The 27924-nt window shown below is 44.7% G+C and overlaps 1 protein-coding gene across 1 annotated transcript in view; it reads right to left on the reverse strand.

Moving 5' to 3' along the window:
• LOC147034965 (extracellular calcium-sensing receptor-like) overlaps window positions 1-27924 on the reverse strand; it is a 118935-nt gene that overhangs the window by 63742 nt on the left and 27269 nt on the right. Inside the window, exons 5-7 of the mRNA XM_085860923.1 lie at window positions 22699-22987; window positions 16977-17250; window positions 11363-11436 (exon numbers count right to left, since the gene is read on the reverse strand). Coding sequence (XP_085717049.1) covers window positions 11363-11436; window positions 16977-17250; window positions 22699-22987 — 637 coding nt within the window. The remainder of the gene's footprint in view (window positions 1-11362; window positions 11437-16976; window positions 17251-22698; window positions 22988-27924) is intronic.

Raw genomic sequence — 27924 nt, forward strand, 5'->3', positions numbered from 1 at the left:
ATTTTTTTTTCCAAGCATGCAACTCGTTCTTCTGACACATACCTTTATTTGGATGGTGTATAAGCAACTGACAGCTGCCTCAATCGCTCGCGAAAATATAAATAAATAACCTGGGTTTTGTGCATGAAACGAAAACATACCTCCCGCTTATTCATTAAAACACCTCACTTCACTGGGAAATGTGGGGACTGGAATACTGTCCTGTAAATGGTGGAGACATGTAATAGTATCTGCGACCTGGAGCGGTGATCCATGATACACATTTACATGGAGAATTTGTGTCCCCCCTTCACCCCTTCTCTCCCTCCCCCAAGAACACCAGCAAAGATGAAAATACTCCTATACACGAATTGGGGTCATGATGATCCTCTATAGCAAGTCTGGATGTAATCGGCCCAGAACTGGAGGAGGAGTAGCATGACAAACAAACACACACAGACACACGGGTCCGTGAATCATAGTAAAGATTATTTTTGGTATTATTAATATTATTTTTATGAATATAATTATTACCTTTGGCAAAGGAGGGTGTTTCATTTGGACCATTTGTTTGTTTGTTTGTTTGTTTGTCTATCTGTCTGTTTGTCCGCATAGAACTTTCGTGTTTTTCTCCACAACCGCTTGTCGGATTGTGACAAAACTTTCACTATCGGTGCGACTACTTATGTGGAAGGTTTTATTGATAATTATGTTGTGAAACATCACGTGGTGTGGCAGGCATGTTGGAAAAATGGATAAACTTTGGACCTTTGTATCTGAAACCACACCAAGGAAAAAAAACATTCATGCAAGTACTCATGGGGAATATGTGTGATTTTTATTTTATGATGTCATAGGTGCCTTCATTGTGACATAATTTCATATGTTGAATGCTACATCTAATCAGTATGAAAAATTTTGGGGGTCATCTCGGGATAAAATGGTCTACAGAAAAAAAAAATTAATGACATGTTCAGTCACGTGATTCAGCAGCCATATTGTTAAAAAAAAACTTTCAAAAATCTTCTCTGAAGTGTCTGAACAGAACGAGGCAAAACTTTACAAGTATGACCACCTATCCATGAGGAACAAAAGGTTCACACATATGATGTCATTAGTCACATGGTTTGGCAGCCATATTGGATTTGCCCTAAAACCTATAAAAAAATCTTCTTCTCCAGAACGGCTGGACGGTGTTCTAGTCTATGACCTTCTTCTCCTCTTCTCCCCAACCCCCCTCGAGTTAGAGCCAATGGTCCACCCACGGGTATAAAGGCTGTGATTGGTGGTGTGCCAAGTGGAGGGAACCAGGAAGTTGATGCAGAGGGGGAGAAGGTGACTATTTTGGAGTTTCCATCTGCAGTATAGTTATCGGAAGGTTGTGTTTGGTCGAACCTTTCCTACTGTTGGGGCCTGCCTCGGGCCTACTGTCAGGCCTGGACAGTGGCCTCTCTGATCAGTCTCTTCATTGCTTTGGACATCCAGTTGCCCTCTCCATATGTTGGCTTGGTGTGCTGCAGGCCGTAACAGCAGATTGAGGGGAACCTTCACACAAATATTCCCCAAGCCTTGGGTGCACAACTTTGTTTTGGAATAATTGATAGGTCACAGGGTTTGGCAGCCATTTGGATTGAAGAAAAATATTAAATAATGTTTTTCTCTGGAACCGCTTTATCAATCGACATGAAACTTCACAATTATGATATCGTAGTGATGGGGAATACAATGCCTGGTGTTGGCGCAGTGGTTAGGGCAGCGGCTTGGGATCCAAGAGGTCCTGAGTTCAAGCCCCGTTGGGCCACTGAATTAATACACCAGGGGGTTGACTCAGCCTGTCATCCTTCTGAGGTCGGCGAAATGAGTACCAGTATACTGGGCCGGTGTATACCCCGGTTAAAATAGGTGTACCATATCCCTGTGTCGTAAGAGGCAACCAGGGTTGCGTCAGGAAGGGCATCCGGCGTAAAACATGTGCCAAATCACTATGCGGATCATACGGATGATCCGCTGTGGCGACCCCTAACGGGAGCAGCCGAAAGAAGAAGAAGAAGTGATGGGGAATACATGTTCTAAATTTCAACCTGATCGGACACCAGGTCTGGCATTTCTTCTTTTTTATTATAATTTTTTTTGTTTAATAAGGCTCACTTCGCTGTGCCTGGATGGGTTTGAGGGTGGAGAAGTAGCAGCTGAAATGCGAATCCTATCCAGGTTCCTCCTGATGACTTCATCTTTGTTTTTTGCTTGTTTGGGTTCCTTCTGATGATTCCAATGCAGGACTGTACCTATTTGGTCTTCCATTTGATTTGAATTACATTTATTTTCATCCCATTCTGAATTCAATTGAATAATGAAAAATGTCATTGGTCAGGGTCTTGCGTCCGATCAAAGTGGGACGTCTTGGTACCCGATCATCACTGCCAGTAGTTACAAAGTGGCAGTTCTAATTATGTCTTATTAATTACGTAACACACCAGTACACAAGCAACACACAAAATACACCACACAAAACTACACAAACACCACACAAAAAATGCACAAACACCACACAAAACAAATTCTGGTGAGCATCAGCAATCTCTGATTGCTCTTTCTTCTTTTTATTGTTATTGTTGGTATTATTATTATTATTATTATTATTATGAATACGATTACGATTTCTACATTTTAAAATTGAGGTATAAAGATATATCCATCATGTGAAGTATTTCCTTGATACATCTGAATTTCTTAAAAACTTTCAAGGCCTTCATCTTCAGCTCTATGAAGTATTGCTTTCCCCTTTGGGATGGAGACCCTCATGAGGTTTTTACCCCATAGAAAATGGAAAAACAGAATCCCCCAGAAAAAGGTTTTCGAATAGAATAGGAATCTCTTTCGGTTGCTGAGGTCTGTGGCCTCTATATTTTACTGCCTCTGTTATAGTCTAGCGCTCTCCACTATCAGCTCCCCAACCCTCACATAGATTATAATCTATGCCCTCACGAAAATATCGAAAATATTGGTGTTCCTCAAATAATTATTTGAGGAACACCACCTCCTTAAACTTCCAAAATCCAAGCTGAATGTGCACACCAACTCTTTCGTTCCTAAATTCTGCCATCTGTGAAACTGAATTCCTGAGTTTCTTCTCTGCCAGTCTAATTTACTCGACTTCAAGCAGGTGTCCCACTGCTATTTCCTGTCACCAACCAATCTTAACCACAATCTTATTACTTGCAAAATCGAAGATTTTTCAAGAATACGGTATTTGTCAGTCGATTTTGTTTTTCTGTCTGTTTGTCTGTTTGTCATCTACAGGTCAAAATTTCAAACCGATCTTCACGAAACTTCACTACATGGTAAACTTGTCATGAGGAAGAAGCCTATTGTTTTTGAGGTCGAAAGGTCAAAAAGGTCAACATAGGCCCAAGGTCAACGACAAAGGTGGTGTTTCTAAAATCCTTTGAAGTCAAATCAGGTCAGGTCAGGTCAGATTAGATATGTGACTTGCTTTGGGTACCATGTAAACCTGTACTAACTTGTTCCATGTTCAGGTTGTCGGCGACTAAACTATCTCCCCCAACAAGTTTCTTCGTGAAGAGGGTGTATGATATGGACACCTAGCAGAATGAAGAAGAAAACCTATCAAAGGGTGGAGGAGCTCCTGTGAGCCAATGGCCATTCATATTGAGTGCCCGACTGTGTCTGCGGATGTCCTCCTGCAGTTGGGTTACTTCTTCTTAGGAGGTTGGTGGCAGGATTTGCACTCTGGCCACCGCAAAACCCTTAATTCCACAAAACATTCCAGAAGAATAAAAAATCTGAAAAGCCACAAGATGGGAGTACCCTCGATGCAGCTTCCCTTCATAGGGTAGCTCACCAGATGTCTGGATTGGGGCAAAGCCTTCGGAACTCCCAATCTTTCATGAGAGGAGGGAAACCACGGGGTAACATTCATGGGTTCTCCTGCAGTTGGGTTACTTATTCTTAGGATGTTGGTGGCATGATGTGCACTCTGGCCACCGCAAAACCCTTAATTCCACAAAACATTCCAGAAGATTAAAAAAATCTGAAAACCCATTCCGTGGGAGTACCTGCTATGCAGCTTCCCTTCGCAGGGTAGCTCACCGGATGATGGGATTGGGGCAAAGCCTTTGGGACCTCCAATCTTTGATGATAGGAGGGAAACCACGGGGTAACATTCCCGGGTCAGATTGCAAGAGAGTGTGTCAGGGTGGTGCTGAGGTGTCGTCCACCAGACGGTGGTCTCTTTGGGTGGGTGCCTGGAATGTCCTATCCCTAAAAGAGGATGATAACCTGTCTCTTATCAATTGAGCTCAATAATTTGGACATCGGTATTGCAGCACTTTCTGAGGTTCGGAGACCGGTTTGTGGCGAGATCATGGTGGGTGGTTAAACCTACTATTGAACTGGTTGCTGTGATGGTTACCATGCCAAAGCAGTTGCTATATCTGTGTCCAATAAGCTGACTCCAATGATAATTGAGGTAACACCGGTCAACGAGCGTATTACGAGATGAAGGATTCATCACTCATTGGGTGTCATTTCCCTGCTCGGTGTAGATTCTCCGACTGAGGCGAGTGATCTCACCGTGAAGGAATCTCACCGTGCTTGATTTCCAATCATCAATTTGGTTTCAGACCAGGTCACTCTACCCTAGATATGCTGCTACTGCTCTCCCATCAATGGATGGAGGTCCTCAATGCCAGACAGGAAATCCGAGCCGTATCCCTGGACATATCACGTGCTTTTGACACAGTCTGGCACCCTGCCCTACTCACCAAACTCTCTTCCCATGGTATTCAAGGCCATCTCCACTCATGGCTCGCAGACTTCCTCTCCTGTCGCAGTCAACGTGTGGCCCTAAATGGAGTTCTTTCATCCCCTCTTCCTGTGCAGGCTGGAGTTCCTCAAGGTAGCGTTCTGGGCCCTGTTCTTTTTCTGGTTTTCATCAATGATCTCTCGGACTCTCTGGAAAATCCTCTATTTCTCTTTGCCGATGACTCCACCCTCTGCCGTACCATCTGTCATCCCTCAGACCGGCAAGCAGCAGCTTCTTCGCTCACTGCAGATCTGGATAAAATCACAAACTGGTCCAACACGTGGAACATGTCTTTCAATCCAGACAAATCTCACACTCTCACTATGTCTCTTCGAAAGGACCGTTTAGAAAACCCCCCATCCACTTTCTCAACAATCCTCTGGAAGAAGTCTTTTCTTTCAAGCTTCTGGGTCTCACTATCTGCCATGACCTTTCCTGGGAAAGTCACATTTCCAACCTTGCCTCAAAAGCCAGTCGCCGACTGGGAATCCTCCGTCGTGCAAAGTCCTTCCTCGGCCCTCTTGAGCTCCTGACCACTTACAAAGCTTTTGTCCGTAGCCTGATGGAGTACTGCTCTCCCCTCTGGGCTGGTGCTCCTGCCTCCCACCTTTCTCGACTTCACGCTGTCGAAACCAGGGCTTTTAAGATCATTGGCATCTCCCGCAATGAAGCTGAGTCTTTGGGCCTCTCACTCAATCACCGCAGGTTGGTCGGTGGTCTTTCTGTCTTCTACCGACTCCTCTCCAGCCTTGCCCCCCTGCTCTCTCTGTGATTTGTCCCCACCACATTTCCACAGGGCGCTCAAGGTCCGCCAACAACCCCCTTCTGGTAAAACTACCAAAATCACGAATCACTGCTCATCTTCACTCTTTCATTCCTCTTTTTTCCCGCCTTTGGAATAAACTTCCTCACTCTATTCTTTCCCATTCTTCCCTCCAGGCTTTCAAAACAGCTGTTCACCACCACCTCTTATCTTCCCCCATCCAAATCCTCGATCTTTTCTACCCCGATAATCCACCCAAGCCCACTTCCTTCAATTCTCCTGCTTTCCTTCCTGAAAGTCCCTGTAATGTCCATCTTCTCCTCGCCATGTTCCCCGTCCCATCCCCATCCCTCTCCCTTCCACAGTTCACCTGTGTCTGTTCCCCAATGATTTGTCCCTTCCACTCCCGCCCCTCTTGTCTCATGCCTCCTTGCTGTGAGTTGTGTGTTAGCTCTCATACGAGCCTCGACCAAGGTATACAAAAAAAAAAAAAAAAAAAAAAAAAAAAAAAAAAAAGGAAACATTCTATGCCACACTCCAGTCTGTGGTTGATCAGTGCCCCAGGCAAGATACACTTCTAGTCTTGGGGGGATTTCAATGCATCGAATGGAACTGATAGGGATGGTTATGAGATGTGTATTGGTCCCAATGGGTCTGGAACTGTGAACCAGAATAGCACTAAGTTCCTTGACTTTGCAAAAGTCATGGACTTAGGGTGGCTGGTTCATGGTTTCAGCGCCCACAAGCTCATCGTTAGACTTGGTATTCCAACGCTGGCAGTGTGGCAAAGGAGATTGACCATGTGCTCGTTGATGGTCACTGGAGGATGATCCAGAACTGCAGGGTCGACCTGAGTGCTCATTTCCTCAATAGCGACCACCAGCTTGTTGTGGCAACTCTGAAGTTGCACCTTAAATCCATGAGAATGGTACCTTCCAAGCCTTTGCTGGATGTTCACAGGCTCAAGGATGAGATGGCAGCTGAGGAATTTGCGAACAGGCTGAGTGGATATTTGGGAGGTCTGAGAGCTTTGAGGGATCCTGAAAAGTTGTGGAGTGCCAACAAGACCACTGTCCTTGATGTTGCCGGTGGACGTCTTGGAGCTCACCACAGGGCAAAGAAGAATGTTGTCTCTCAAGGGACACTGGATACCATTGACCAGAGTCGCAGGGCCAGGCTGAATAGCAGAGCTGAGCTGTTCAGGGAGCTGAGGCGTAAAACTCTCATTGCACTAAGGGTGGAGAAGCAGGTCGATGAGCGAAGAATCTGTGAGTGGTAAGAGCATAACCTGTGGTCAAGTGATTCTCGTCCTGCTTACAGGGGAATTTCCGCATTGCATTCATCCAAGCCCGTCCCTCGGTGTACTGCAATTGGAGCAGAGGGTGGTGGGCTCTTGATAGAGGAGTCCGAGGTGAAGGCCCGCTTGGCCAGTTACTTTGAGCGGTTGTACCAGGCTGATCCACCAGCTGTCGAGTTGGATGTCAGGCGTGTTACAATCCCTATTGCTGCCCTCCAATAAACTGTGGTCCACTTTCATTTATGGAAACACAGGCTGTGGTGAACCAGTTGAAATGGGGTAAAGCTCCAGGGATCTGTGGCATCCATGCTGAGCTTCTCAAGCCTGGTGGAAATGCTACACTTGTGTTGTTGCATGCAATTCTGTGCTCTGCCTTGGAGAAAGGCATCATCCCAACTGTTTGGAAGAGGGTCCTTGTTGTCCCACACTGGAAAGGGAAGGGTGATCACCAAGACTGCAACAACTACCGAGGGGTGACAATGCCCTCAGTGCCAGACAAGGTCTTTGCTCGGAAAATTATTGATAGGGTTCGCCACCATCTTCTTGAGCACTAGCATCCAGAACAGTCAGGCTTTACACCAAAGAGGTCAATGATTGACCGTATCCTTGCTGTTCGGGTCCTCACCGAAAGCAGATGAGAGTTTCAGCAGGGGCTGCTTGAAGCCTATGTGGATCTCTGCAAAGCATTCATTTCAGTGAATCAGGATGCCCTCTGGAGGATTCTTGGTCATTGTGGGGTACCACCAAAACTGATCCATCTGATGTCTGAACTCTACTCTGGTACTGAGAGTGCTGTGAGATGTTGTTATTTGCTTTTCTTTTTTGCTCAGTATGGCCAGAGTGCTGTGACTTATTCCCAGTTGTTTCTGGAGCTCGTCAGAGGTGTGTACTTGCCCCCATACTTTTCAGCACTTGTATGGACTGGATTCTGGGAGGATGTCGGAGAGATCAAGCTCGGAGAGATTTTAGAATGTCAAGATCTCTAACCTTGATTTCGCAGATGATGCATTCATCTTTGCGAAGACTCCAGATATCCTTTTGGGTGCCCTCAAGGGGCTGAATGAGAAGGCAGAGCTGCTGGGATTACAGGTTTCCTGGGTCAAAACTAAGATCCAGGCTTTCAATGACATCTTGGATGCTGCTATCCTGTCTGCACCAGTTTGTGGTGAGGATGTTGAGATCGTGGAGAGATTCACTTACCTTGTCAGTGATATTCATGAATCTACTGGCTGTGAGCCAGAAGTTAACAGCCCTCTGGGTCGGGAGTCATGGATTCACTGGATCATGGGGTGTGGCGCTGCCGGTACCTGTGCGGGAGGACGAAAGTCCGAGTCTTCAGGTCCTTGCTGCTTCCAGTGTTGCTGTTTTGATGTGATACTTGGACTCTGACTTGGGATCTGAGATTGAGACTTAATCCCTTTGGTACCAGGTCTCTTTGGAGAATCATTGGCTATCGCTGGTAGGAGTTTGTGTCCAATGAGCGGTTGCTGAAAGAGACTCAAATGAGATTTGTTACCTGCATAGTCTGTGAGCATCAGCTGTGGCTGTATGGACATGTGGCTCATTTTCCTGACACCGATCCTGCTCACCAGACTCTTTCAGTGAGGGAGCCTCGTGAGTGGAGCAGGCCAATGGGCTAACAAAGTGCCTCCTGGTTACAGCAGGTTGATCAGCATCTCAAGGAGATGGGGATGAGCCAGCATGTGCCTGGGGGATGGCCAGACGTAGGCCCCTGGAGTACCAGCAGAAAGTTGACGCAGCGACGCGCTGCTCTGGTGCTTGCTCCCATACCTGACCTGACCTAAAATCTTCAATTTGCATCCCATTGACATACAATTTGAAGAGGATATATATTTCAGGGCAATAAATTCAACCAACCATTTATTTTTAAGGTCAGCATCGACCAAAAGATCAACATAGGCCAAAGGTCAACAACTGAGGTATTTCTAAAACCCTCAATTTTCATCTGATTGACTTGAAATTTGAAGAGGATATATATTTCACGTCACTGATTTCAACAAGCCAATTATTTTGGAGCTCCACATTGGCCAAAATGTCAACATTGGCTATATTTCCAAAATTGTCATTTTTCATCTGATTCACTTGAAATTTAAGGAGTTGCATATTTGGTCATTGAATTCAACCTCCAATAATTTTTGAGGTCAAATTTGTTTTATGGATTTTGAAAGTATCAGTACCTGCGTGGAAGGATGAAATTCCGAGTCTTCGGGTCCTTGGTGTTTCCAATGTTGCTGTTTCGATGTGAGACTTGGACTTTGACTTGGGATCTGAGGCAGCGACTTGATTCCTTTGGTACCAGGTCTCTTTGGAGAATCGTTGGCTATTGCTGGTAGGACTTTGTGTCCAACGAGCGGTTGCTGAGAGAGACTCAAATGAGATTTGTTACCTGCATGGTCCGTGAGCGTCAGCTGCAGCTGTATGGACATGTGGCTCGTTTTTCTGACGCTGATCCTGCTCACCAGATTCTCTCAGCGAGGGAGCCTCGTGAGTGGAGGAGGACATGTTCTTCTTGTTTTTACCTCCATTGACCATGCCCTGTCAAACCCTCTTACTGGCATGTTGCTAATTTTCCTCCTCTCCTCTTTCTCTTGTTTTCTTCTTCATTCATTCATACTCCACTGCTAATTTACATCCTCCATCACCTTGATCTTCAATGAGCCTCAATCTTGTAAGGTAAAATAAATCATTACCATTTTGATATGATCACCTTCAGGTAGTTGACAAAAAATGAAAACACCTCGGTATATGAGGGACTCCATGCAACGGCTTCGACACAGGTGTGGCCCATGCGTTAAGCTCATAACATTCTCCCAACATGCTTTGGATCATGTATAAAAATGCTGTACAGGCCTGGTTGCCTATAATTATGGCTAGAATGGCTGAAGAAGAAAAAAACAACCTCAGTGATGAGTTTTTGCCTTTTTAACAGCTTGTGTGCCTTGTGTTTGCTCTGCGTGATATATTTTCCCCTTATCTCATCTATTTGTTAACCTTATACTTTTTGTCTTGTTAATCCTGTGTTTTTGTTTGTCTTTCCATTCCTGCTTTTCCCTGTCCTTCCTCCTGTCTGGCAGGCCTCGCACACCAGGCAGGAAGGTAGCCTCGCAAAGCCCGACCACCACAACCCTCCCTCGCCTTCCCATGCTCTCTCTCAGTGTGGTCTCTACCCTCCCCAGGACTCAAGAATGGTGGGCAGGCACCATAACTGTGTCAGATTCGTCTTTGCCAAGGAAGGAGCTGTGCTGACGAGAGGTATTTGGTCAGACAGTTTTGTGAGACATACTGGGGTTCAAGGCTGAGGATTTATATTGCCTCATCTCATTGGCCCACGGTTTTGATGTGTCCTTTCAATCCGCTGAAAGTTTTGTCGAGTTTTGGGGTGGTAGAGTACTGCTCAGTCAACTTTGTCCCCAGCTGACTGGGTGGTCGAGGCCTTCTCTGACCATGGGAAGGTCATGACAGTCTGCCTCGACAACGAGAGCATTACAGATTACGATGTGAAGTGTTGGTTGTCAAGGTATGTGGATGTTCAGACTTTAGACCCCACCACGGTATATCCAAAAATGGTCTAGGTATATGGACCGCGACTTGGCAATTTTGGGTCAAGGAGGATGGCACGATGACCCATATCTCTTATGGGATAATCATTTGAATAGACCATTGGCAAGTATTTTATGCAGGACAGGCAAAAATATTGTGCAGATGTGGACAGCTGGGCCATCGAGTCTGAGTGCAAAGAACAATTTTGCTCACAGTGTGGCCAGCTAAAAGATGTAAGGGAACACTGCACCTCCCAGGCACACCTGCCACTCCTGTCCGCAGTTATGCGAGCAAGGTGTGTGTGTGTGTGTGTGTGTGTGTGTGTGTGTGTGTGTGTGTGTGTGTGTGTGTGTGTGTGTGTGTGTGTGTGTGTGTGTGTGTGTGTGTGTGTGTGTGTGTGTGTGTGTGTGTGTGTGTGTGTTGCGGGGTGCTTCCCTGGAACCAAGTATGGTGGTGTTAGTGCTTGTTGTGTCACCGAGCTGATGAGAGGATAAGGAATGGGTGGAGGGAAGAAAGGAGGAGGTGGGGAGCAAGGACCAGGAGGTGGCTACATTAGGTGCTGGGCACATGGAGGTGGGGGTGAAAGACCCCTCCAAAAGGAGAGGTGGTTGCTCTGGCAGCTGGGGCGGAAGGAGCAGCCTCCACTCGGGAGACCCCGCGACAGGAGTATGAAGGAGCAGGCTCCACCTCCAACTATGAGGACAATAACCCAGATGGTTGGGAAACCAAAAAGTGCCAGGGTAGGTGCTGGGACAAAAGGAAGACTCCTCTGGACATTGGCCTATTGGCCACTTCAAAGAAAAGGGTCCACAAGAAGATAGTCCATGACAGATGCCCAGATATTAACGAAAGGGAATCAACAAAGAGGGATATTGAAAAGTGGCTCAACACCAAACCCCCCGCCCCTCCCCTTCTCTCCCTTCTCCCCGATCTGTACCCATTCCTCTTCCCACTCTCGCTCTCCGAGGAGGATAAGGGCCCCACCCCTCATATTTGAATCCCCTCCGGGCACTACGGAGGAAATGGGAATTAAAATGGTGGGACTATGGATTGGTTTATTTTGTCCTTTTGATTTCTGTGTATTGGGTGTGGGTTTCTTTTGCTTTGATGTCTTTTTCTTTGATTCCCTTTTTCTCCTCTTCTTTGATTTATTTTTATTCTTCTTCTTCTTTTTCTTTCTTTTTCTTTGACTTTTTGTTGTTTCATTTGTTGCTTGATTCCTTGTTCATCAATCTTTTTGTTTGATTTATTGCTGCATTCTTTGTTCTGATCCTTTTTTTTGATTTCCCGTGTGATTTATTGTTTGATTTCTTGATGTGACTACTTGTGTTTTGGTTTATCTTAGTTTTGGGGGTTTTACATATATATATATATATATATATATATATATATATATATATATATATATATATATATATATAATATAATACGAGGCCGTAACCCCCCCCCCCCTCCCACCCCCACCCAATTCCCCATCCACAGAGTACGTGTGGTCGCTCAATGGTTTGATGAGCATGACACTGATGTTATACATAGGTCATGGCCTTCTTTACCAGATGTGAACCCAGTTGAGCATTTATGGGATATTCTGAACAATGTCTGAGACATCTTTTTCCACCTCCATCAAACAGGTGTGAGTTGATTGATTTTCTTGTGGAAGAATGGTGCCACATCTCTCCTGCAGAATTCCAAACACTTGTGAACTTTGTCACGGTGCAAACAGGCCACACTGGCTGCACGAGGTGGCCCAATTCCCTATCAAGTGACTACTTTTTTTGTCTTTTTTTTTTTTGTCCACCACCTGTACCTTGCATCAGGTGAGGTCAGGTATGGGAGCATGCACCGGAGCAGCGCATTGCTGCATCCACTTTCCACCAGTACTACAGGGGCCTCTGTCTGGCCATCCCCCAGGCAGATGCCTGGCCCATACCCATCTCCTTGAGATGCTGATCAACATGCTGCAACCATGAGGCACGTGGTTGGACCATTGGCCTCCTCTACTCACGAATCCCCCTCGCTGAGAAGATCTGGTGAGCAGGATCAGCATCAGGAAAATGAGAAAAATGTCGACAGCCACAGCTGACACTCATGGACTATACAGGTAACAAATCTCATTTGAGTCTCTCTCAGAAACTGCTCATTGGACGCAAAGTCTGACCAGCAATAGCCAAGGATTCTCCGAAGAGACCTGGTTCCAAAGGAATTAAGAGTCCTCAGATCCCTGTTCAGAATCCAAGAAGACATGGACTTTCATCATCCTGCACAGGTACCGGCAGCACCACACCACATAATCCAGTGAATCCATGACACCCCAGGCCCGCCCCAGACGTCCATTGACCTCTGGCTGACAGCCAACAGAGACATGAATATCACTGCCAAGGTAAGTGAATCTCTCCGTGACCACAACATCCTCACCACAAACATGTGCAGATGAGAGAGCAACATCCAAGATGTCATTGAAAACCTGAATCTCAGTTTTGACCAAAGAAACCCATTATTGCAGCAGCTCCGACTCCTCATTCAGCGCCTCGAGGGCCCCCAAATGGATATCTAGAATCTCAGCAAAGATGACTGCATCATCTGTGAAATCAAGGTCAGAGATCTTGACATTCCCAAACGATGCACCGCTGCAACATCTCTCCAACTTCCTCCCCAGAATCCAGCCTATACAAGTGCTTAAAGTGTGGGAGCCAGTACACACCCTTGATGAACTCCCGTAACAACTGGAAATAAGTCAGAGATGGAACCACCACATCTCACAGCACTCTCAGTACCAGAGTATAGTTAAGACATCAGATTGATCCGTTTTGGTGGCACCCCACAACAACCGAGAATACTCCAGAGGGCATCCCAATTCACTGACTTGAATGCTTTGCAGAGATCAACATCGGCTTCAAGCAGCCCCTGCTGAAACTCTCATCTGTGTTTGGTGAGGAACTGAAGAGCAAGCATGCTGTTAATCATTGACCTCTTTGGTGTAAAGCCTGACTGCTCTGGATGCTGATATTCAAGCAGGTTGTGGCAAACCTGTCAAGAATTATCCGAGCAAAGACTTCGCCCAGCACTGAGAGTGGCATAAACCCTCGGTAGTTGTTGTGGTCCTGGCGATCATCTTCCCTTTCGAGAGAGGGACAACAAGGCCCCTCTTCCATTCAGTTGAGATTATGCCTGTGTTTCAGGCAGAGCACAGAACTGCATGCAATGACATGAGCACAGCATTTCCACCAGCCTTGAGAATTTCAGCATGGACGACACAGATCCCAGGAGCTTTACCTCATTTCAACCGGTTCACCGCAGCCTGTGTTACCACAAATGATGGTGATTACAGTTGATTGGATGGTCAGCAATAGGGATAGTAACAGCCCTGATATCCAACTCGACAGATGGTGGATCAGCTTGGTACAGCTACTCAAAGTAACCGGACCAGTGGGCCTTCACTTCGGACTCCTCTGTCAAGAGCCCACCACCGTCCCCTCTAATTGCAGTACACTGATGGATGGGCTTGGAGGAATACAATGTGTGAATTCCACTGTAAGTGGGATGAGAACCACTTGTCCACAGGTGAAGCTCTACCCCCTCACAGATTCCTAGCACATCGGCCTCCTTGTCCACCCTTCATGCACGTACAGTATTATCCTCAGCTCCCTAAAAAGCTCAGCTTTTCCATTAAGCCTGGCCCTGTGATTTGGGTCAATGGTATCCAGTGTCCCTTGAGAGACAAAATTATTTTTTGGCCTTCATTGAGTTCCAAGGCATCCACTGGCAGCATCAAGTATGGTGATCTTGAAGGCATGACACAACTCTTCAAGATTCCACAAAGCACCCAGACCACCCACCCCCCCCCCCACCCCCAAATCCCCACTCAATCTGCTTGCAAACTCCTCAGCTACCCTCTCATCCTTGAGCTTGCAAATATCCAGCCTCGGCTGGGATAGTACCATTCTCTCGGATTTAAGCTGCAACTTCAGTGTTTCTACAACAAGTCTGTGGTCAGTATTGAGGATCTGAGCACTCTGGTTGACCCTGCATTTCTGGATCATCCTCCATTAACCATCAATGAGCACCTGGACAATCTCCTTTGCCACACCATCAGCATTGGAATACCCAGTCCAGCGATGAGCCTGTGGGTGCTGAAACCATGAACCAGCCACCCTAACTCCACGACTTCTTGCAAAGTCAAGGAACTTCGTGCTATTCTGATTCACAGTTCCAGACCCATGGGGACCAGCACATGTCTCATAACCATCCCTATCAGTTCCAGTCGATGCATTGAATTCCCCCAAGACAAGAAGAGTACCTTGCTGGGTGCAGTGATCAACCACAGACTCGAGCGTGGCACAGAATGTGTTCTTCACGGTGAGATCACTCGCCTCAATCAGAGCATATACAGATACTAGGGAAACGACTCACAAGTAGTGATGAATCCTGAGTCTCATAATACGCTCATTGACCAGTGTTACATCAGTTATCATTGGAGTCAGCTTGTTGGACACAGATATAGCAACTGCTAACCCTAACAGCAACAACAACTCCTTGGCATGATAACCATCAGAGCGACCAGACTAATAGTAGGCGCAACCACCCGCCATCATGATCTCGCCACTATCTGGTCTCCGAACCTCAGAAAGTGCTGCAACATCGATTTTCAAATGCTTGAGCTCAGATGATAACAGAGACAGGTAATCATCATCTCTTAGAGATAGGACATTCCAGGAACCCACCCGAAGGGACTGCTTCAGGTTAACCCAAGGAGACCGCCGTCTGGTGGACGACACCTCAGTACCACTCCACCAAACACCACCACAATCTGACTGGAGGCTTAGCCCATAGTTTTCCTCCTATCCTCAAACAATGGGGGTCCCAAAGGCTTTGCCACAATCCTGTCATCCGGTGAGCTACCCTGCAGAGGACAGAAGCACAGGAGATACTCCCACAGAGTGGGTTATAAGATTTCCTTGCATCTGTTGGTTTTGTGGAATGATGTGTTTTACGGTGCCCAGAGTGCAATTCCTGCCAACAACCTCCTTAAAAAAAAGTAACCCAACTGCAGGAGGATGTCCTCAGACACGGTGGGGCATGAGAAATGGATGGCCATTGGCTCACAAGGAGCTCCTCCGCCCTTTGACAGGTTTTGTTTTTAATCCTTCTGGGTGTCCATATCTTTACACCCTCTTCATAAGAAAACCTGGTGGGGGAAATGTTTAAATTTCCGCCAACCCTACCAAGTAATGGGTTCGTGTTGGTTTACATGGTACCTGAAGCAAGTCACTGATCTAATCTAGTTTGACCTGACAAGACTTTTCTAAATTTATTTTATTGATTTTTTTTTATTGATTTGGAGGAATTTTTTCTGTAACTTATAATAATGCCATGTCCCAAGTTTTAGTTTAATATGTTAAAGGGTATGGGCAAAAATAGAGTCTGAAAAACCACAGGTGGGATGGACAGACAGATGGAGAGCAAACCTATTGTCCCCTGCAGTGAAACGAGAAGGGGACTAAATAATACTATCCGGAGACATTTTGTTACCAACTGCATCGTGAGTTTCTCAAGTGGTTGCACAAAAGCCATGTTCGAATAATGATTCGATCTAAAGTGGAACAGTTGGTCAAAAAGAACATTGAATCGAGAGATAAACTTGGAAAGATGGTTATAAACAAGTCTTAAGATTTTATGAAAACAAAGAAGAATAAAAATAGGTCTGTTGTGATTTTCCCGTTTATTGCCAGATTTGAAGATGGGGATAACTTTTGTGACCTTAAAAGGGGAGGGCAAAGATCCCCAAAGGAAAGACAGATTGAAGGTAAAAGCAAGAGGTCAAAAAATAAAGGAAATCACAGCTTTAACTACTGATGAATTTATTCCATCAAACCCACATCTCAGGGTATTGTTTCGTTTAGATAGTTCCCTACAGTAGATGAATAATTTAATAAGAATCAGTCAGTTTTATGAAAAATAGTCATTGGTGTTATGCACATAATCAGTAAAAAAAATATTCATAGGTGAATTTATATTGACTGGAGACGAGCCGATGCGAGTAGAATAATAATTTCAGGAATCAGAAATATCTGCATAATTTGAGATAGCCTGTTCTCCATATCCTTCTTGAATTCTCTTTTGGCCTTCTTATCATCAGGGCATAGAGGGAGGTGGGATGTCACCTTAATGATTTTATGCAGGCAGTACATTTCTGTTCCTGACACCCTCTAAGTACAGTATCATTTTTTAAAGTCTTTGATATTACTGTAATGATTTGGCCGGGATTTGAAACACTAACCTCCGAGACTCAGAGTGGATGCTCTAACGCTAATGAATTGCACAATCAAGTCAACTGAATATTAACTGAATGGAGGTTTTTCATCAATTAATTGATTGCCTTGCACTGCAACCTTTGGTCACAAACTTCCAGTATAGGTTACTGTTTTTAACAATGCTGACATCGTTTGTTCAACTTTGTGATAATCCTCAAGTCGTCTCTTAACACACTGTTGAAAAACCGATTCCATATTGTATTTACACGTTTGTCTCAGAAGCAATCATCATTTACATACCAATACGATGGAGGATAGTTGTATCTCCCACCAAGGGCAGAGATTCTTGAAAGGCAATGCAAAGATCTTCTTTCTCTGCCTCTGCCAGAAACTGTCCCATGCCATTTCGTCCATAGTCATCATCAAGCTGCAAAGCTCCAACATAGACCCAGTGGAAATGAAGCACAAGATGAAGCATTGCTAAAGCCTGGTTGGCATCACTTGGGATAGTACGGAGCAAGGATGGGAATTCACGTTTGTCACTCAAGCACTTGCAGGTTGCGTAATAACTCACCTGAAAAACATGCACAGTGTGCTGTTGCACTCTGTTAAATAATATGACAACATTGATAAATCAACACCCTTACGTGTGCTGTTGGCTGTTTCTTTACATTAGTAAGTCTCATGGAACAGCAAGGTGGACTGACAGTGGGACAAACATCAAGGGAATGAAGAAGCATGAAAAGCAGAGAGGGAAGAAGGGAGGAAACACTGAAACTTGCAAGTAAGATGGTTGGGTGAGGAAAAGTTAACAGGGTGATTAGAAATCAATCGAGAGAATTGGGGATGACAACAAATGGTGATGCAATGCTTGCTTGCCTGAAGCCCTGGAGGGAAGAGTGAGACAGAACAGGCTCTGGAATGTGGCTCCATAGATTGGAGAAGCGAGATTTTTTTTTTTTTTAAGAAGAGTTCAGTGGTGCAGTCAGTCTTGATTTTGGAAGTTTAATCTGGAGGGTATTAGTGGAAGAATGCTTGAATCCTAGAATAGCTATTGAGGAATGGAGGACTGAAAGGGCAAAAGGAGCAATTGTAAACAATTGACAGCAGAAAAAAGAGCGACCACCAACTTGCCTGTGATGTGAGTTACAGACAATATGTTTTGGCCTTGTCACGGAAGATTCCGAGGATGTTGAGAGTTTTCAATTTCACAGAAGACTGTAGAGAAGAAACAAATGTGATGCTGGGGAGCCAGTCGATAGCAGAGAGCAGTACTCCACTGAGCAACAGACAAAGCCCTTATCAGGAAATAAGTAGCTCTTCTTTTCAATTAACACTTAGATTGAGGGAGGATATCTAGTGTGCTGCTGGCTTTGAAGGTCAGCATTGCCATGCAGTCAGCCCAAGAAAGGTTGATGATGAAGATTGGAAGTTCAAGAGACTGAACCTCTTCCAATGGATGACCAAGGAAATAGATAGATATGTGGGTTTGTTTGATGGTACTTCTGGAGTGATACGATGAGATTGCGAGATTTTCCAGGTTTAAATAACATATACCATTTGTCAGACCAGTGTCAAATCATTTCCAGATCAGCAGGGAGAGACACATTTGCTGTCTGACAATCAGAGTTATGGGGTACTGTATGCCACAATGTGGCATCATCTGCAAAAGGGAAGAGAGGTTTTTCTAGAGCATTATAGTGGTTATTTATACAGATGAGAAACACAGACTGGGCCCAAAACACTGCCTTGGAGAACTCCAGTCTCCAATGGGAGAGGGAAGAAGAGCATTCCATTCATGGCAACGTGTTGACTTCTCGAGTCGAGGAAGTCTTAAATCCAAGAATGAAGGCAGCCTTCTATGCCACAGGCAGATTTCTCGATTTCTTATGCGCATTTATAGATAAACACAATGCCCCAAGTTATGATCGTTTTCATATTAGACGGTGCATAAATTTCGGTAACATCAGAGTGAGCTGGTGTGCTCCGAACCAGGAAGTAATTAATTTTTCTCTCTCTCTTCTCTTCTCTTTTTGTTTTTCCTTGCCACGACATTGTGAAAAGGCAAAATACGTTGGCGCTAATTGAATAATTGGGTATTAAAACTAAATTGCGAATAATCGTAACTGCAAATAATATGCGAACTTCCGGGCCACGCATGTACGGGCACGCGAGAGCGAAGAAACGGCCTGTGTGGTTGTTGTTTCTTGCTCGCGGTTTGAATATTTATTTATCCATTTTTTTTTTACGGGCACGTACTCGTATGTGCAATTTTGTCATCAAATGTTCAACAAAGCTTTATTATGAGAATATGGAAAAGCCAAATTAAGAATTTGGTTAAAAGGTCGAAGGTACCATTTAGCATACCTCTGCTCCATCCTGTCTGAATAAAATAAAAACTTCATTCCATTTTGTCCTCATCCATATTTTTTTCACATTATTTCATCACTTTACATGTGTAATATTGTAAAGTGTGAGTGAATGACAATGTATCCATTTGCAATGCTCGTTGGGTACTGTGATCTGCTGGTTGAATATTTGAAACTTCTTTAATGACCTGTGGTTGCACACACCTGAAGAAGGCAGCACATACGTTTTTTCCCCAAGTGGTTTTCCGAAACATCATGTCGAAAGCACGGATTCCACAATATATTTTGTGAAGAGATGTCGTTATTGTTGACACCTGACCAAATGACAAATCCCTGACGCTCCGGTAATCACCTCCAGTTAAATGTAAGGTCAAGCCATATTGTTTGTGAAGATGATGTTATGCTCTTCACTGCTGAAGCAGAAGGATTTCAATAAGCTCTCTTGAGAGCAATCTGTGTTAAATCCATAATAAATGTTGTTTAAAGTTTTGTATACTTCCATATGTAGTAATCAAGGATTTCTTTTGGCTTCACAGAAATCTTCTCAACTTGGGCACAATATAATTATGGACAAAGGAATGTCCATAACCTCCCAGGAAGTATTTGAATCTAAAATCCTTTTGGGATTCGGTGTACATGAACATCTTCCGGTTTGGGGATCGACGTATGTGGATGGCTGGTTGGCAATCTCTCCTACCAGTTCTTCTAAAGCTAAGTTTCCCGAACCATTTACTTAGTTTTTCTGTTTTGTTTTAGTTTCTGTTTTTGTATTCATGTTTTTCATCAACTTTTCTGTCCCGAATCGTGTCCTGTTGTGTTGAATCATTTGGTTCATCTCTCGATCCTACCTGTGATGTGATGTGATACCTGTGATGTGATACCCAAATACCTGTGATGCCTACCTGTGATGGTCGGGTGTACATGCCCTCAATCTTCTGCCTTGTTCTCGCTTCCTTGTTTTATTTGTTCACCTGGACTGTTGTCAGCTTAATCCTTTTTCCCTTTGCCCTCAAAAAAATTAAAGCAATGTGTATCTATTGATACCTTCATCCCCCAGCAAATATAATATTATATAAATTAATTACCAATAACAACAACTGTCTGGATGTCACTTCCTCGAGTTCACAAGAGGGTAAGCTCGACGAGAACAAAACAAGTGTTTTTTGTGTGTTGTTTTGATTATTTTCTTGTCATGATTTGTGTCAGGGACTGTGGAACTGTATTTATAAAGCTGTATGTGTTCATAACAGTTTTAGCAGGTATTTTTGTAAGTTTATTGAAAGAATCAGGGGGAGGCCTCGTGTTAAGTTTCGCGTTAAGTCAGTTGGGGCCTTGGGAGTATGGGGATTTAAAAAAAAGGATATAAATAGAGACTGAAGGAGAAAGGAAGAGGAGTTCATAAAATGTGATAGTTGCTCAATGTGGGCCATATCAACAATTAGGGAAGCAGAGGATTCTTGCTGTTCCAGAAAGTGTGAGGAAATAGCCTACTTAGCAATCTCTCTTGATCCGGATCCAGTCAGATCCGGATCCTGATCTTCACAAAAATCTAACCAGTTCATTTTTGTCACACATTCAATCTGTCCATAAAATTTCATTTGAATCCATCCACAACTTTTTGAGATATCCTGCACACAGATAGACAAACAAACAGACAGACCAAGAGGAGTGAAAACATAACCTCCTTCACCTTCGGTGGTGGAAGTAAAAATAGGGACACTGGACCTGTAGCTTATCTGGGACCTGGCCTAATGTTGTAACACAAATTTGGTAGCATTCTGACTGGTGAGTCTGGAGAAGAAGATTTTTGAAGGAATTTATGCATCAGCCATTTTGAACACACATTTTCTTCACATGATCGGAATGGCTTTTGCAATTTAACAAAACTAGTCTGTCCTAATGTAACCCAAACTAATGAGTCTGGAGAAGAACATTTTGGAAGGAATTTAATAAGTCCACCATTTTGACCTTGATGTCACGTGAGTGGAACGAGTTTTGTAATCCCCATTATGTTTCTGCCAAATTTCAGCCGGATTAGCCCATTGGTTTGGCCGGAGAAGTCGAAATAGGAGACAGACAGATGGACGGACAGATGATGCAAGATGATAATACCTTAACTGGATTTCCAATTCCAGATAAGCTGAAAACATGTTATTGGAAATAATAATGCCGAAACTATGTTGAAATTCCTGGAAAACACCATGTCTTTTGCCTTAGAGCAGCTTGTTGCATTGTCACTGCTTTTCCAAAAAGTTTCCAGATGATCTTTGAGCTCAACTTTACTCAAAAGACAGGCCATTTAGGCAGACTACCTCCTATTCCTATTTTTGAGGGAGATATAGTGTGTATTTTTGGAAAACATGAAGGTATTCCAGGACAACCTTGTGAATGAAATGATGCTCATGAACGTTAACAATGTTGATTTCCTGTTTTGTGTGGATCTTCAGCAAACTTTGTGAAGGACAAAACAAGCACTTCCCAACCGTTTTGTGTGCTCATTTGGGAAATAATAATTGATCACTTCACATGACTGACAGTGAATTAATATGACGGGTTTTGTGCATAATTGTGTGAATATGCCATTGTGGAAGTTTCCAAAAACTTCCATATTTTATTGGACTATTAAGAATTGTCTATTCACAAAAATTTAACTCATATGGATTAACTTTTTTGTCACTTTAAAAAAGTAAAAAATGATTTGATTGTGCAATCATTTTTACTGCAGTTACTTGTCGCATTCACTGACAATCCATGACAGTGTCTTGTCACAAAACCACTCAAAAGCAAAACAATATTACACAGGTCACTTGAAATGTTTTTTTTTTTCCTCTAAGTTGGGATGACTTAAAAGGTGAAACATACATGGGGTGTTCAAAAAGTGAAATTAAGGGATACTCACCATACATTTTTTAAGACTCACCAAAAAATATTTTATGAGGCATAAATATAAACATCGATGCATTTTATTCCAATTTATAACATTTTCGTATTCTGGTGTTCTGCCTGAAGGCAGGTTCAGTACTGCCGAAGCAGCTTCTTGATAAAGCCTCCCCAGTCGCAGTTATAACAGGAAATTGGTCAGAGTGCCAGTGATCGCTCGCCTTCTTATACAATCTTTAGCATCCACCAACTAATGCCGGCAGACAGGACATCCAATTTAACATCCATCCAAGGGACGGCACACACACATATGAATCACCCTGCCTGTGAAACACCAGGACAGTTTAGAGCTGGGTTGGAACTCAAACCCAGGCAGGACAGCTTAGAGGAGAGTGTGGGTACCTTGAGGCCATCCTGCCAGCTGCTTATATATTCTTGAAAAATAAAAAAGTTGGTCTGTCCTGTGCTAATATTGTATTTCGTTTGTAGAACTTTGTTAATTGCCTCTTGTACTTTACATAATTTTGCAACACTGTTTCTACCCAAATATGCATTTGCATTAAATTTCCAAAACTTTCACAATCAATATGAAATTTATGACATTTATTTGAATGTCAAGGCACTTTTACAAAAGCTAAAAAAAACAAAAACTTTAGTTCACATGAATGAAACCTAATTTCCCTCCAGAATAACATTTTAACATGATTATTTAATTGTACTTTTTGTTTCCATAATTAACATTTTATTTATTTACATACTGTGTTAATTCCTACCAGTGAGATTGATTGAAACTGTAAAATCCGAGAAACACCAATAGACAGTGAACTACTTGCAGGTCCAATGATTGCTTTGATATTGCAGTTGTGAAGAGAATCAGGATTTTCATCCGTGAGAAACATCCCTGCTATCTCAAGTCCAGTTTCAAGAGCCTTTGGCAAGTTATAACAGGTGTCAAAGAGGACATAACCAAGTGAGACATTGGAAAGAAGATTATTTTGTTGATTTATTTTTTGTATTGCAAATACCATCGCCATTGCCCAGCGGAGAGCCCGTGCACTAAAACTGGAAGGAAAAAAAAAAACAGCCAGAAGAAAAATCGAACAACATTTAATGAAATAAGACATTAGTGTCTATGAATCAACAAAAAATGAACATTATTCACTGCAAAAGTACACCATAACATAACATGAAGTGTGTGTACGTATCCACACTCAGTGTGTGTATGTGTATGTGTATATATATATATATATATATATATATATATATATATATATATATATATATATATATATATATATATATATATATATATATATATATATATATATATATATATATATATATATATATATATATATATATATGGTCGCCGAAATAGGTGAACCTTATTGTCAGTAATTCTGTCTGTTTGTTTGGATGTTTGTTCATTTGTCATCAGCATAATTGGTAGTAAACGTGGGCCGATTTTGACCAAACTCGGTGGTAGGTACATCTTATGACCTAGTGCTTTGAAAATTGTGAGGGTTGCTAGGGACGCTTTGGTTCCCCAGCAACAGCCGAAAAACCTTCAAAATTGGTACCGTTCACGCAAAATCAATTCCAAAAGCCATTATCCCAAGTAGCCTTATGAAATTTGGAATGCATCATCTACAGGTGATGCTCGACCAAATATATTCCGGTTTTTGTGATATATGGAATAGTTTAACCGCAGCACCCCCTACAAAAGGGGTATGCCTGAAAATTGGCGAAAATTGAAGGCCCCCTCGCGACCAGGTGAATGCATCGATCCGAATGAAACTTTGCAGGTTCATAGCACACAATGAGTACTACAACTTTGCCTCGGGACATATTGACCGATATTGCTTAGGTCAGGGGTCAAAGGGCAAAAATCGATAATATGCGAGAGCTGGAGGTGCCTTCGCGCCAAATGCTACTCCTCCTAGGGTTATGGTCGGATGGTCATGAAAATTCACAGTAATCATCTGCAATGCATTGTGCACAAATGATCAAGCCGGATTTTCGATTTATATCTTTGTTCACCCACAGCACCCCCTCGAACTTTGGGGATTTCCGATATCAAACCGCATTTTCGGTACTTTTAATTCAAAGTGATACCGAGTAGTTATCAGTCGATGGAACTCGATGAGATTTGGTATGCATAATCTTAAGGTGATTCTCAATCCACTATATGACATCCATTTTTTTCTATATCTTATAGTTTCCAAATGGTAACCCTCTCAACTTGGGTGTCCGAGGGCCATTGAGCATTCCCACTGAAAATTCAAAGTACACTAGCTCCAAGATGGTTGAACCGAATCGAATGAATCTTTACATATTTATAGACCGTAATGAGTACGACAACTTTGCTCATTTGCATAATGACCTATCTCGAGTAGGTCAGGGGTCAAAGGTCAATAATTGCATTTTTCCGGCAAAATTACCATTCAAGGCACCCTTGCTCCTACACAGATTAACCGATATAAATGAAAGTTCATAGGTACATAGTACTCAATGAGTACAACAACTTTGCTTCAGGACATATTGACCTATCTCGGCTAGGTCAGGGGTCAAAGGTCAATGAGTGCATTTTTCGGAAAAATTGACCATTCAAATCCCCCTTGCTCCCACACGGCTTAACCGATACGAATGAAAGTTCATAGGTACAGAGTACTCAATGGGGACTACAACTTTGCTTCAGGACATATTGACCTATCTCGGCTAAGTCAGGGGTCAAAGATCAATGAGTGCATTGTTCAGAAAAAATGACCATTCAAAGCCCCCTTGCTCATACACGGGTTAACCGATTTGATTGCAATTTCGAAAGTACTTAGTACGAGATTAACTCAATTCAGGGGTCAAAGGTCATCGGATGCTAAGAGACCCATGGCCGCCTACCATCTTGTGTGTATATCTTCTTCTTCCTCTTTCGGCTGCTCCCGTTAGGGGTCGCCACAGCGGATCATCTATAATGATCCGCATAATGATTTGGCACAGGTTTTACGCCGGATGCCCTTCCTGACGCAACCCTGGTCGCCTCTTATGACACAGGGATAGTTGTGTGTGTGTGTGTGTGTGTGTGTGTGTGTGTGTGTGTGTGTGTGTGTGTGTGTGTGTGTGTGTGTGTGTGTGTGTGTGTGTGTGTGGTTGATGTTGTGGTTGTGATGGTGGCGATTGGTCCAAAATAAAGATAGTAAAAGAAAAACGGCTATCCTGAAGAGTCGCAGCACGTATAAATGACATGTATTCCCACTAGACAACGGGTTTGGGCCTAACTACACATGCACTTACCGAGATACCTCACCTAAGGGACCTGAATGGTGGTTTGCAGAATCTGGTAACCACAACACTCGCCCCTTCCCTTTTTACAGACTCGTCCCGAGTCGTCAAATTTTCGTGTGCCATCATGTGTAGTTTTCCCCTAGTACACTTTACCTACGGATCCCTGAGTGCGACATTCATGGTATTCGTGTCCCCAAAATAAATAACCTGAGGGCTGCGTAACTACCTAAACAAACTCACTCACACGGACGACTTAAATAAAATTGCCGGCGCTAAGACAAACATGCCGGGGGCGCACTCATATGTACAGTACATCTTAACCTTAACTTACAAATTTTACACTAAACCATGGCCCAGGATCATTGAACTCTGCAAAAGAAAGCAGTTAGCAGGGAGCCAGGCTGCCCACATGCAGTCTCTGACTCAAACAATGCAGGTGACGGAACGTGGCTGGCTGCTCACACGCAGTCCAAGGCCTTCCCTTTTTACTGAACTCAGTGAACCACAACGGTGCATGGGCTGCACAACGCAGTCTCCGTGCCAGCTCAAGTGGCACACGCAATGAGCACAACGAATGGATGCATGAACACAAACACGGTGCACGGGCCGCCACTGCAGGCCCGTGTTGTAAGCTATAACAGGGCAGTTCTCGCAGCTTGCAAACGGTTGGTTTGATCCTGGCGCACGGGGAAATGAACAGGGGGGGGGGGGGCAAAGCAAAAATTGAACGGGGCTGGTGAACATGGGCAGTGGGCATGGCATGGCAAAGGTGAGCAGGCAAACACAGCCCGCAGAAGAAGGCCGCTGCAGGCAAACACAGCCGGCAGACGAACTGGCCGGCACAGGCCTTGAAGTACCACAGCTGCAGATGAAGTGGCCGGCACAGGCCTTGAAGCAAAACACGGCCAGCCGATGGCACAGGCCTTGCAGCAAAACAACAGCTGCCGATGAAGTTGGCCGGCCTCCGCCTCGAAGAAAAACACGGCCAGCCGATGAAGTTGGCCAGCCTTTGCCGTTCAGTGGAGGTTGGTGGAGGGAGTGCGGTGGTGCTGGCCACTTGGAAGGCGGGCTCGGACCTACCTACCTGTCTCCCTCCCAACCTATCGCCTTTGCCTGTCACTGTACATACCCACTCCCTTAATTTGTCAAACCCCAATTTAGCCCCAACTTATTTTTTTATTGTTTTTATTTTTACTTCCCCACTATAAATCGTCCCCTAACCCCCTTTATCGTCCTTGTTCGGCTAACCTATCCTGTCACCTAGCCTACTCCCAACCCCTACGTTCCCTTCCCGGAGGGGAATAAGGGAGAGCTAACGTCCTGTGCCAAGGCCCAACTCAATCCTCAGAATGGCCTCGCCAGAGTTCGGCGATCTAACCCAAAGTGGGTCCAGGGGCCCACAACGAGAGCGAGGGGATGGATGGTGCGGAGGGGTACATCTCCTAATCTACCCTAACCATTTAACAGTTAAACTACCCCGGGCTTTCAACAAGCGCCTCTCGCTTAAACTATTGGTTCTAACAACCCAGATTCCCGTCGCCTGTGTTGGTGTCCTCACAATTTCGGGCCTCGCCCCCAATTTTCTCTCCGTGCCCTCACACGGTCTCCTGGCTGGGACACGTGGCTCCCTTGGCAGGCACGACCCTCTGCTCGAATCTCCCGCTATGGCACCCCCGGGCACTACACTGCCTCCGAGCCTACCAGCTCCTAACACCGGGGAGTGCCCCCATGGCACCTCCCCTGAAACGCACACGTGGCAGGCCGGCCTCCCGGGCCCCTTTCCGAGGGTCACCCGTGCCCACAACACTGCCCACGCGGCTAACGGCGCCCCCGGGCCCCCCCGCACCAAGCAGGCGCACCCGTGCCCACTACTCTATCCCGGCCCCCATGGGCCCATGGCCTACCGCGGCCGACTAGCCTGGTGCCCGGGGTACCCTCTCAGCGATACTCACCTTTCGCAGCCACGCTCCCAAGCCCGTCAACAGGGCTCCTGCACCCCTCCAAATGGGTCTCGAGCCTACTTTCCCACCAACAGCAAAACGACCTCCATATTTCAATTTGACTAACCCAGCTAACTCACTTTACTCTGACCCCGGGGTCCCTTGGGCGGGAGTCACTCCTCCCCCCAATCACTCATCGCACCATGCATTCCCCATTCACTCCATACTCACAGACCCGCTGGCCTCACTCACAAAGCACATGCCTCCACCTCATAACTCACCAACAACTCTTCATCACACACACCACCGAACTCTGCCATCCTCCTAACTACCTCCCCTAACTAACTCGTGCTCCCACGTCGTCCCTTTAACTAGTCGCACGTTCCTTTTAACCTACGTAGCTAAACTACGTCCCCTCTACACATTCACCAGTCTGTCACGGTCTCCTAACTCAAAAATTCATTTTATTTCCCAACCTAAATCTGGCTACAATCCCTCTAACTAATCCATTCCACGGACTCCATGAGGACTTACCCCTGCCCCATGAAGTCGGTCTAGCTAAGCTAATCCTTCCGCCTAACTAGTTTTCATCCTGTGCGCCGGGTAAGGGGGTCTTTCACCCCTGCCCAGGAATCCTGTACACCCGAAAGTGAGGCTTGCTTTTTTTTTTTCCCATGCGCAGCACCTGCGCGGCAACTCAGAGCTCGCGCACTTTGCACCTGCCCGTGACGTCATGCAGCTGCACGTTGTTCCTCGTCCCTCCTTGGACGGGACCATCCG

This window comes from Eptatretus burgeri, chromosome 1, assembly GCF_056783735.1.
Source record: "Eptatretus burgeri isolate ZD-2024b chromosome 1, Ebu_testis_v1, whole genome shotgun sequence".
In the NCBI taxonomy this organism is placed as follows: Eukaryota; Metazoa; Chordata; class Myxini; order Myxiniformes; family Myxinidae; genus Eptatretus; species Eptatretus burgeri.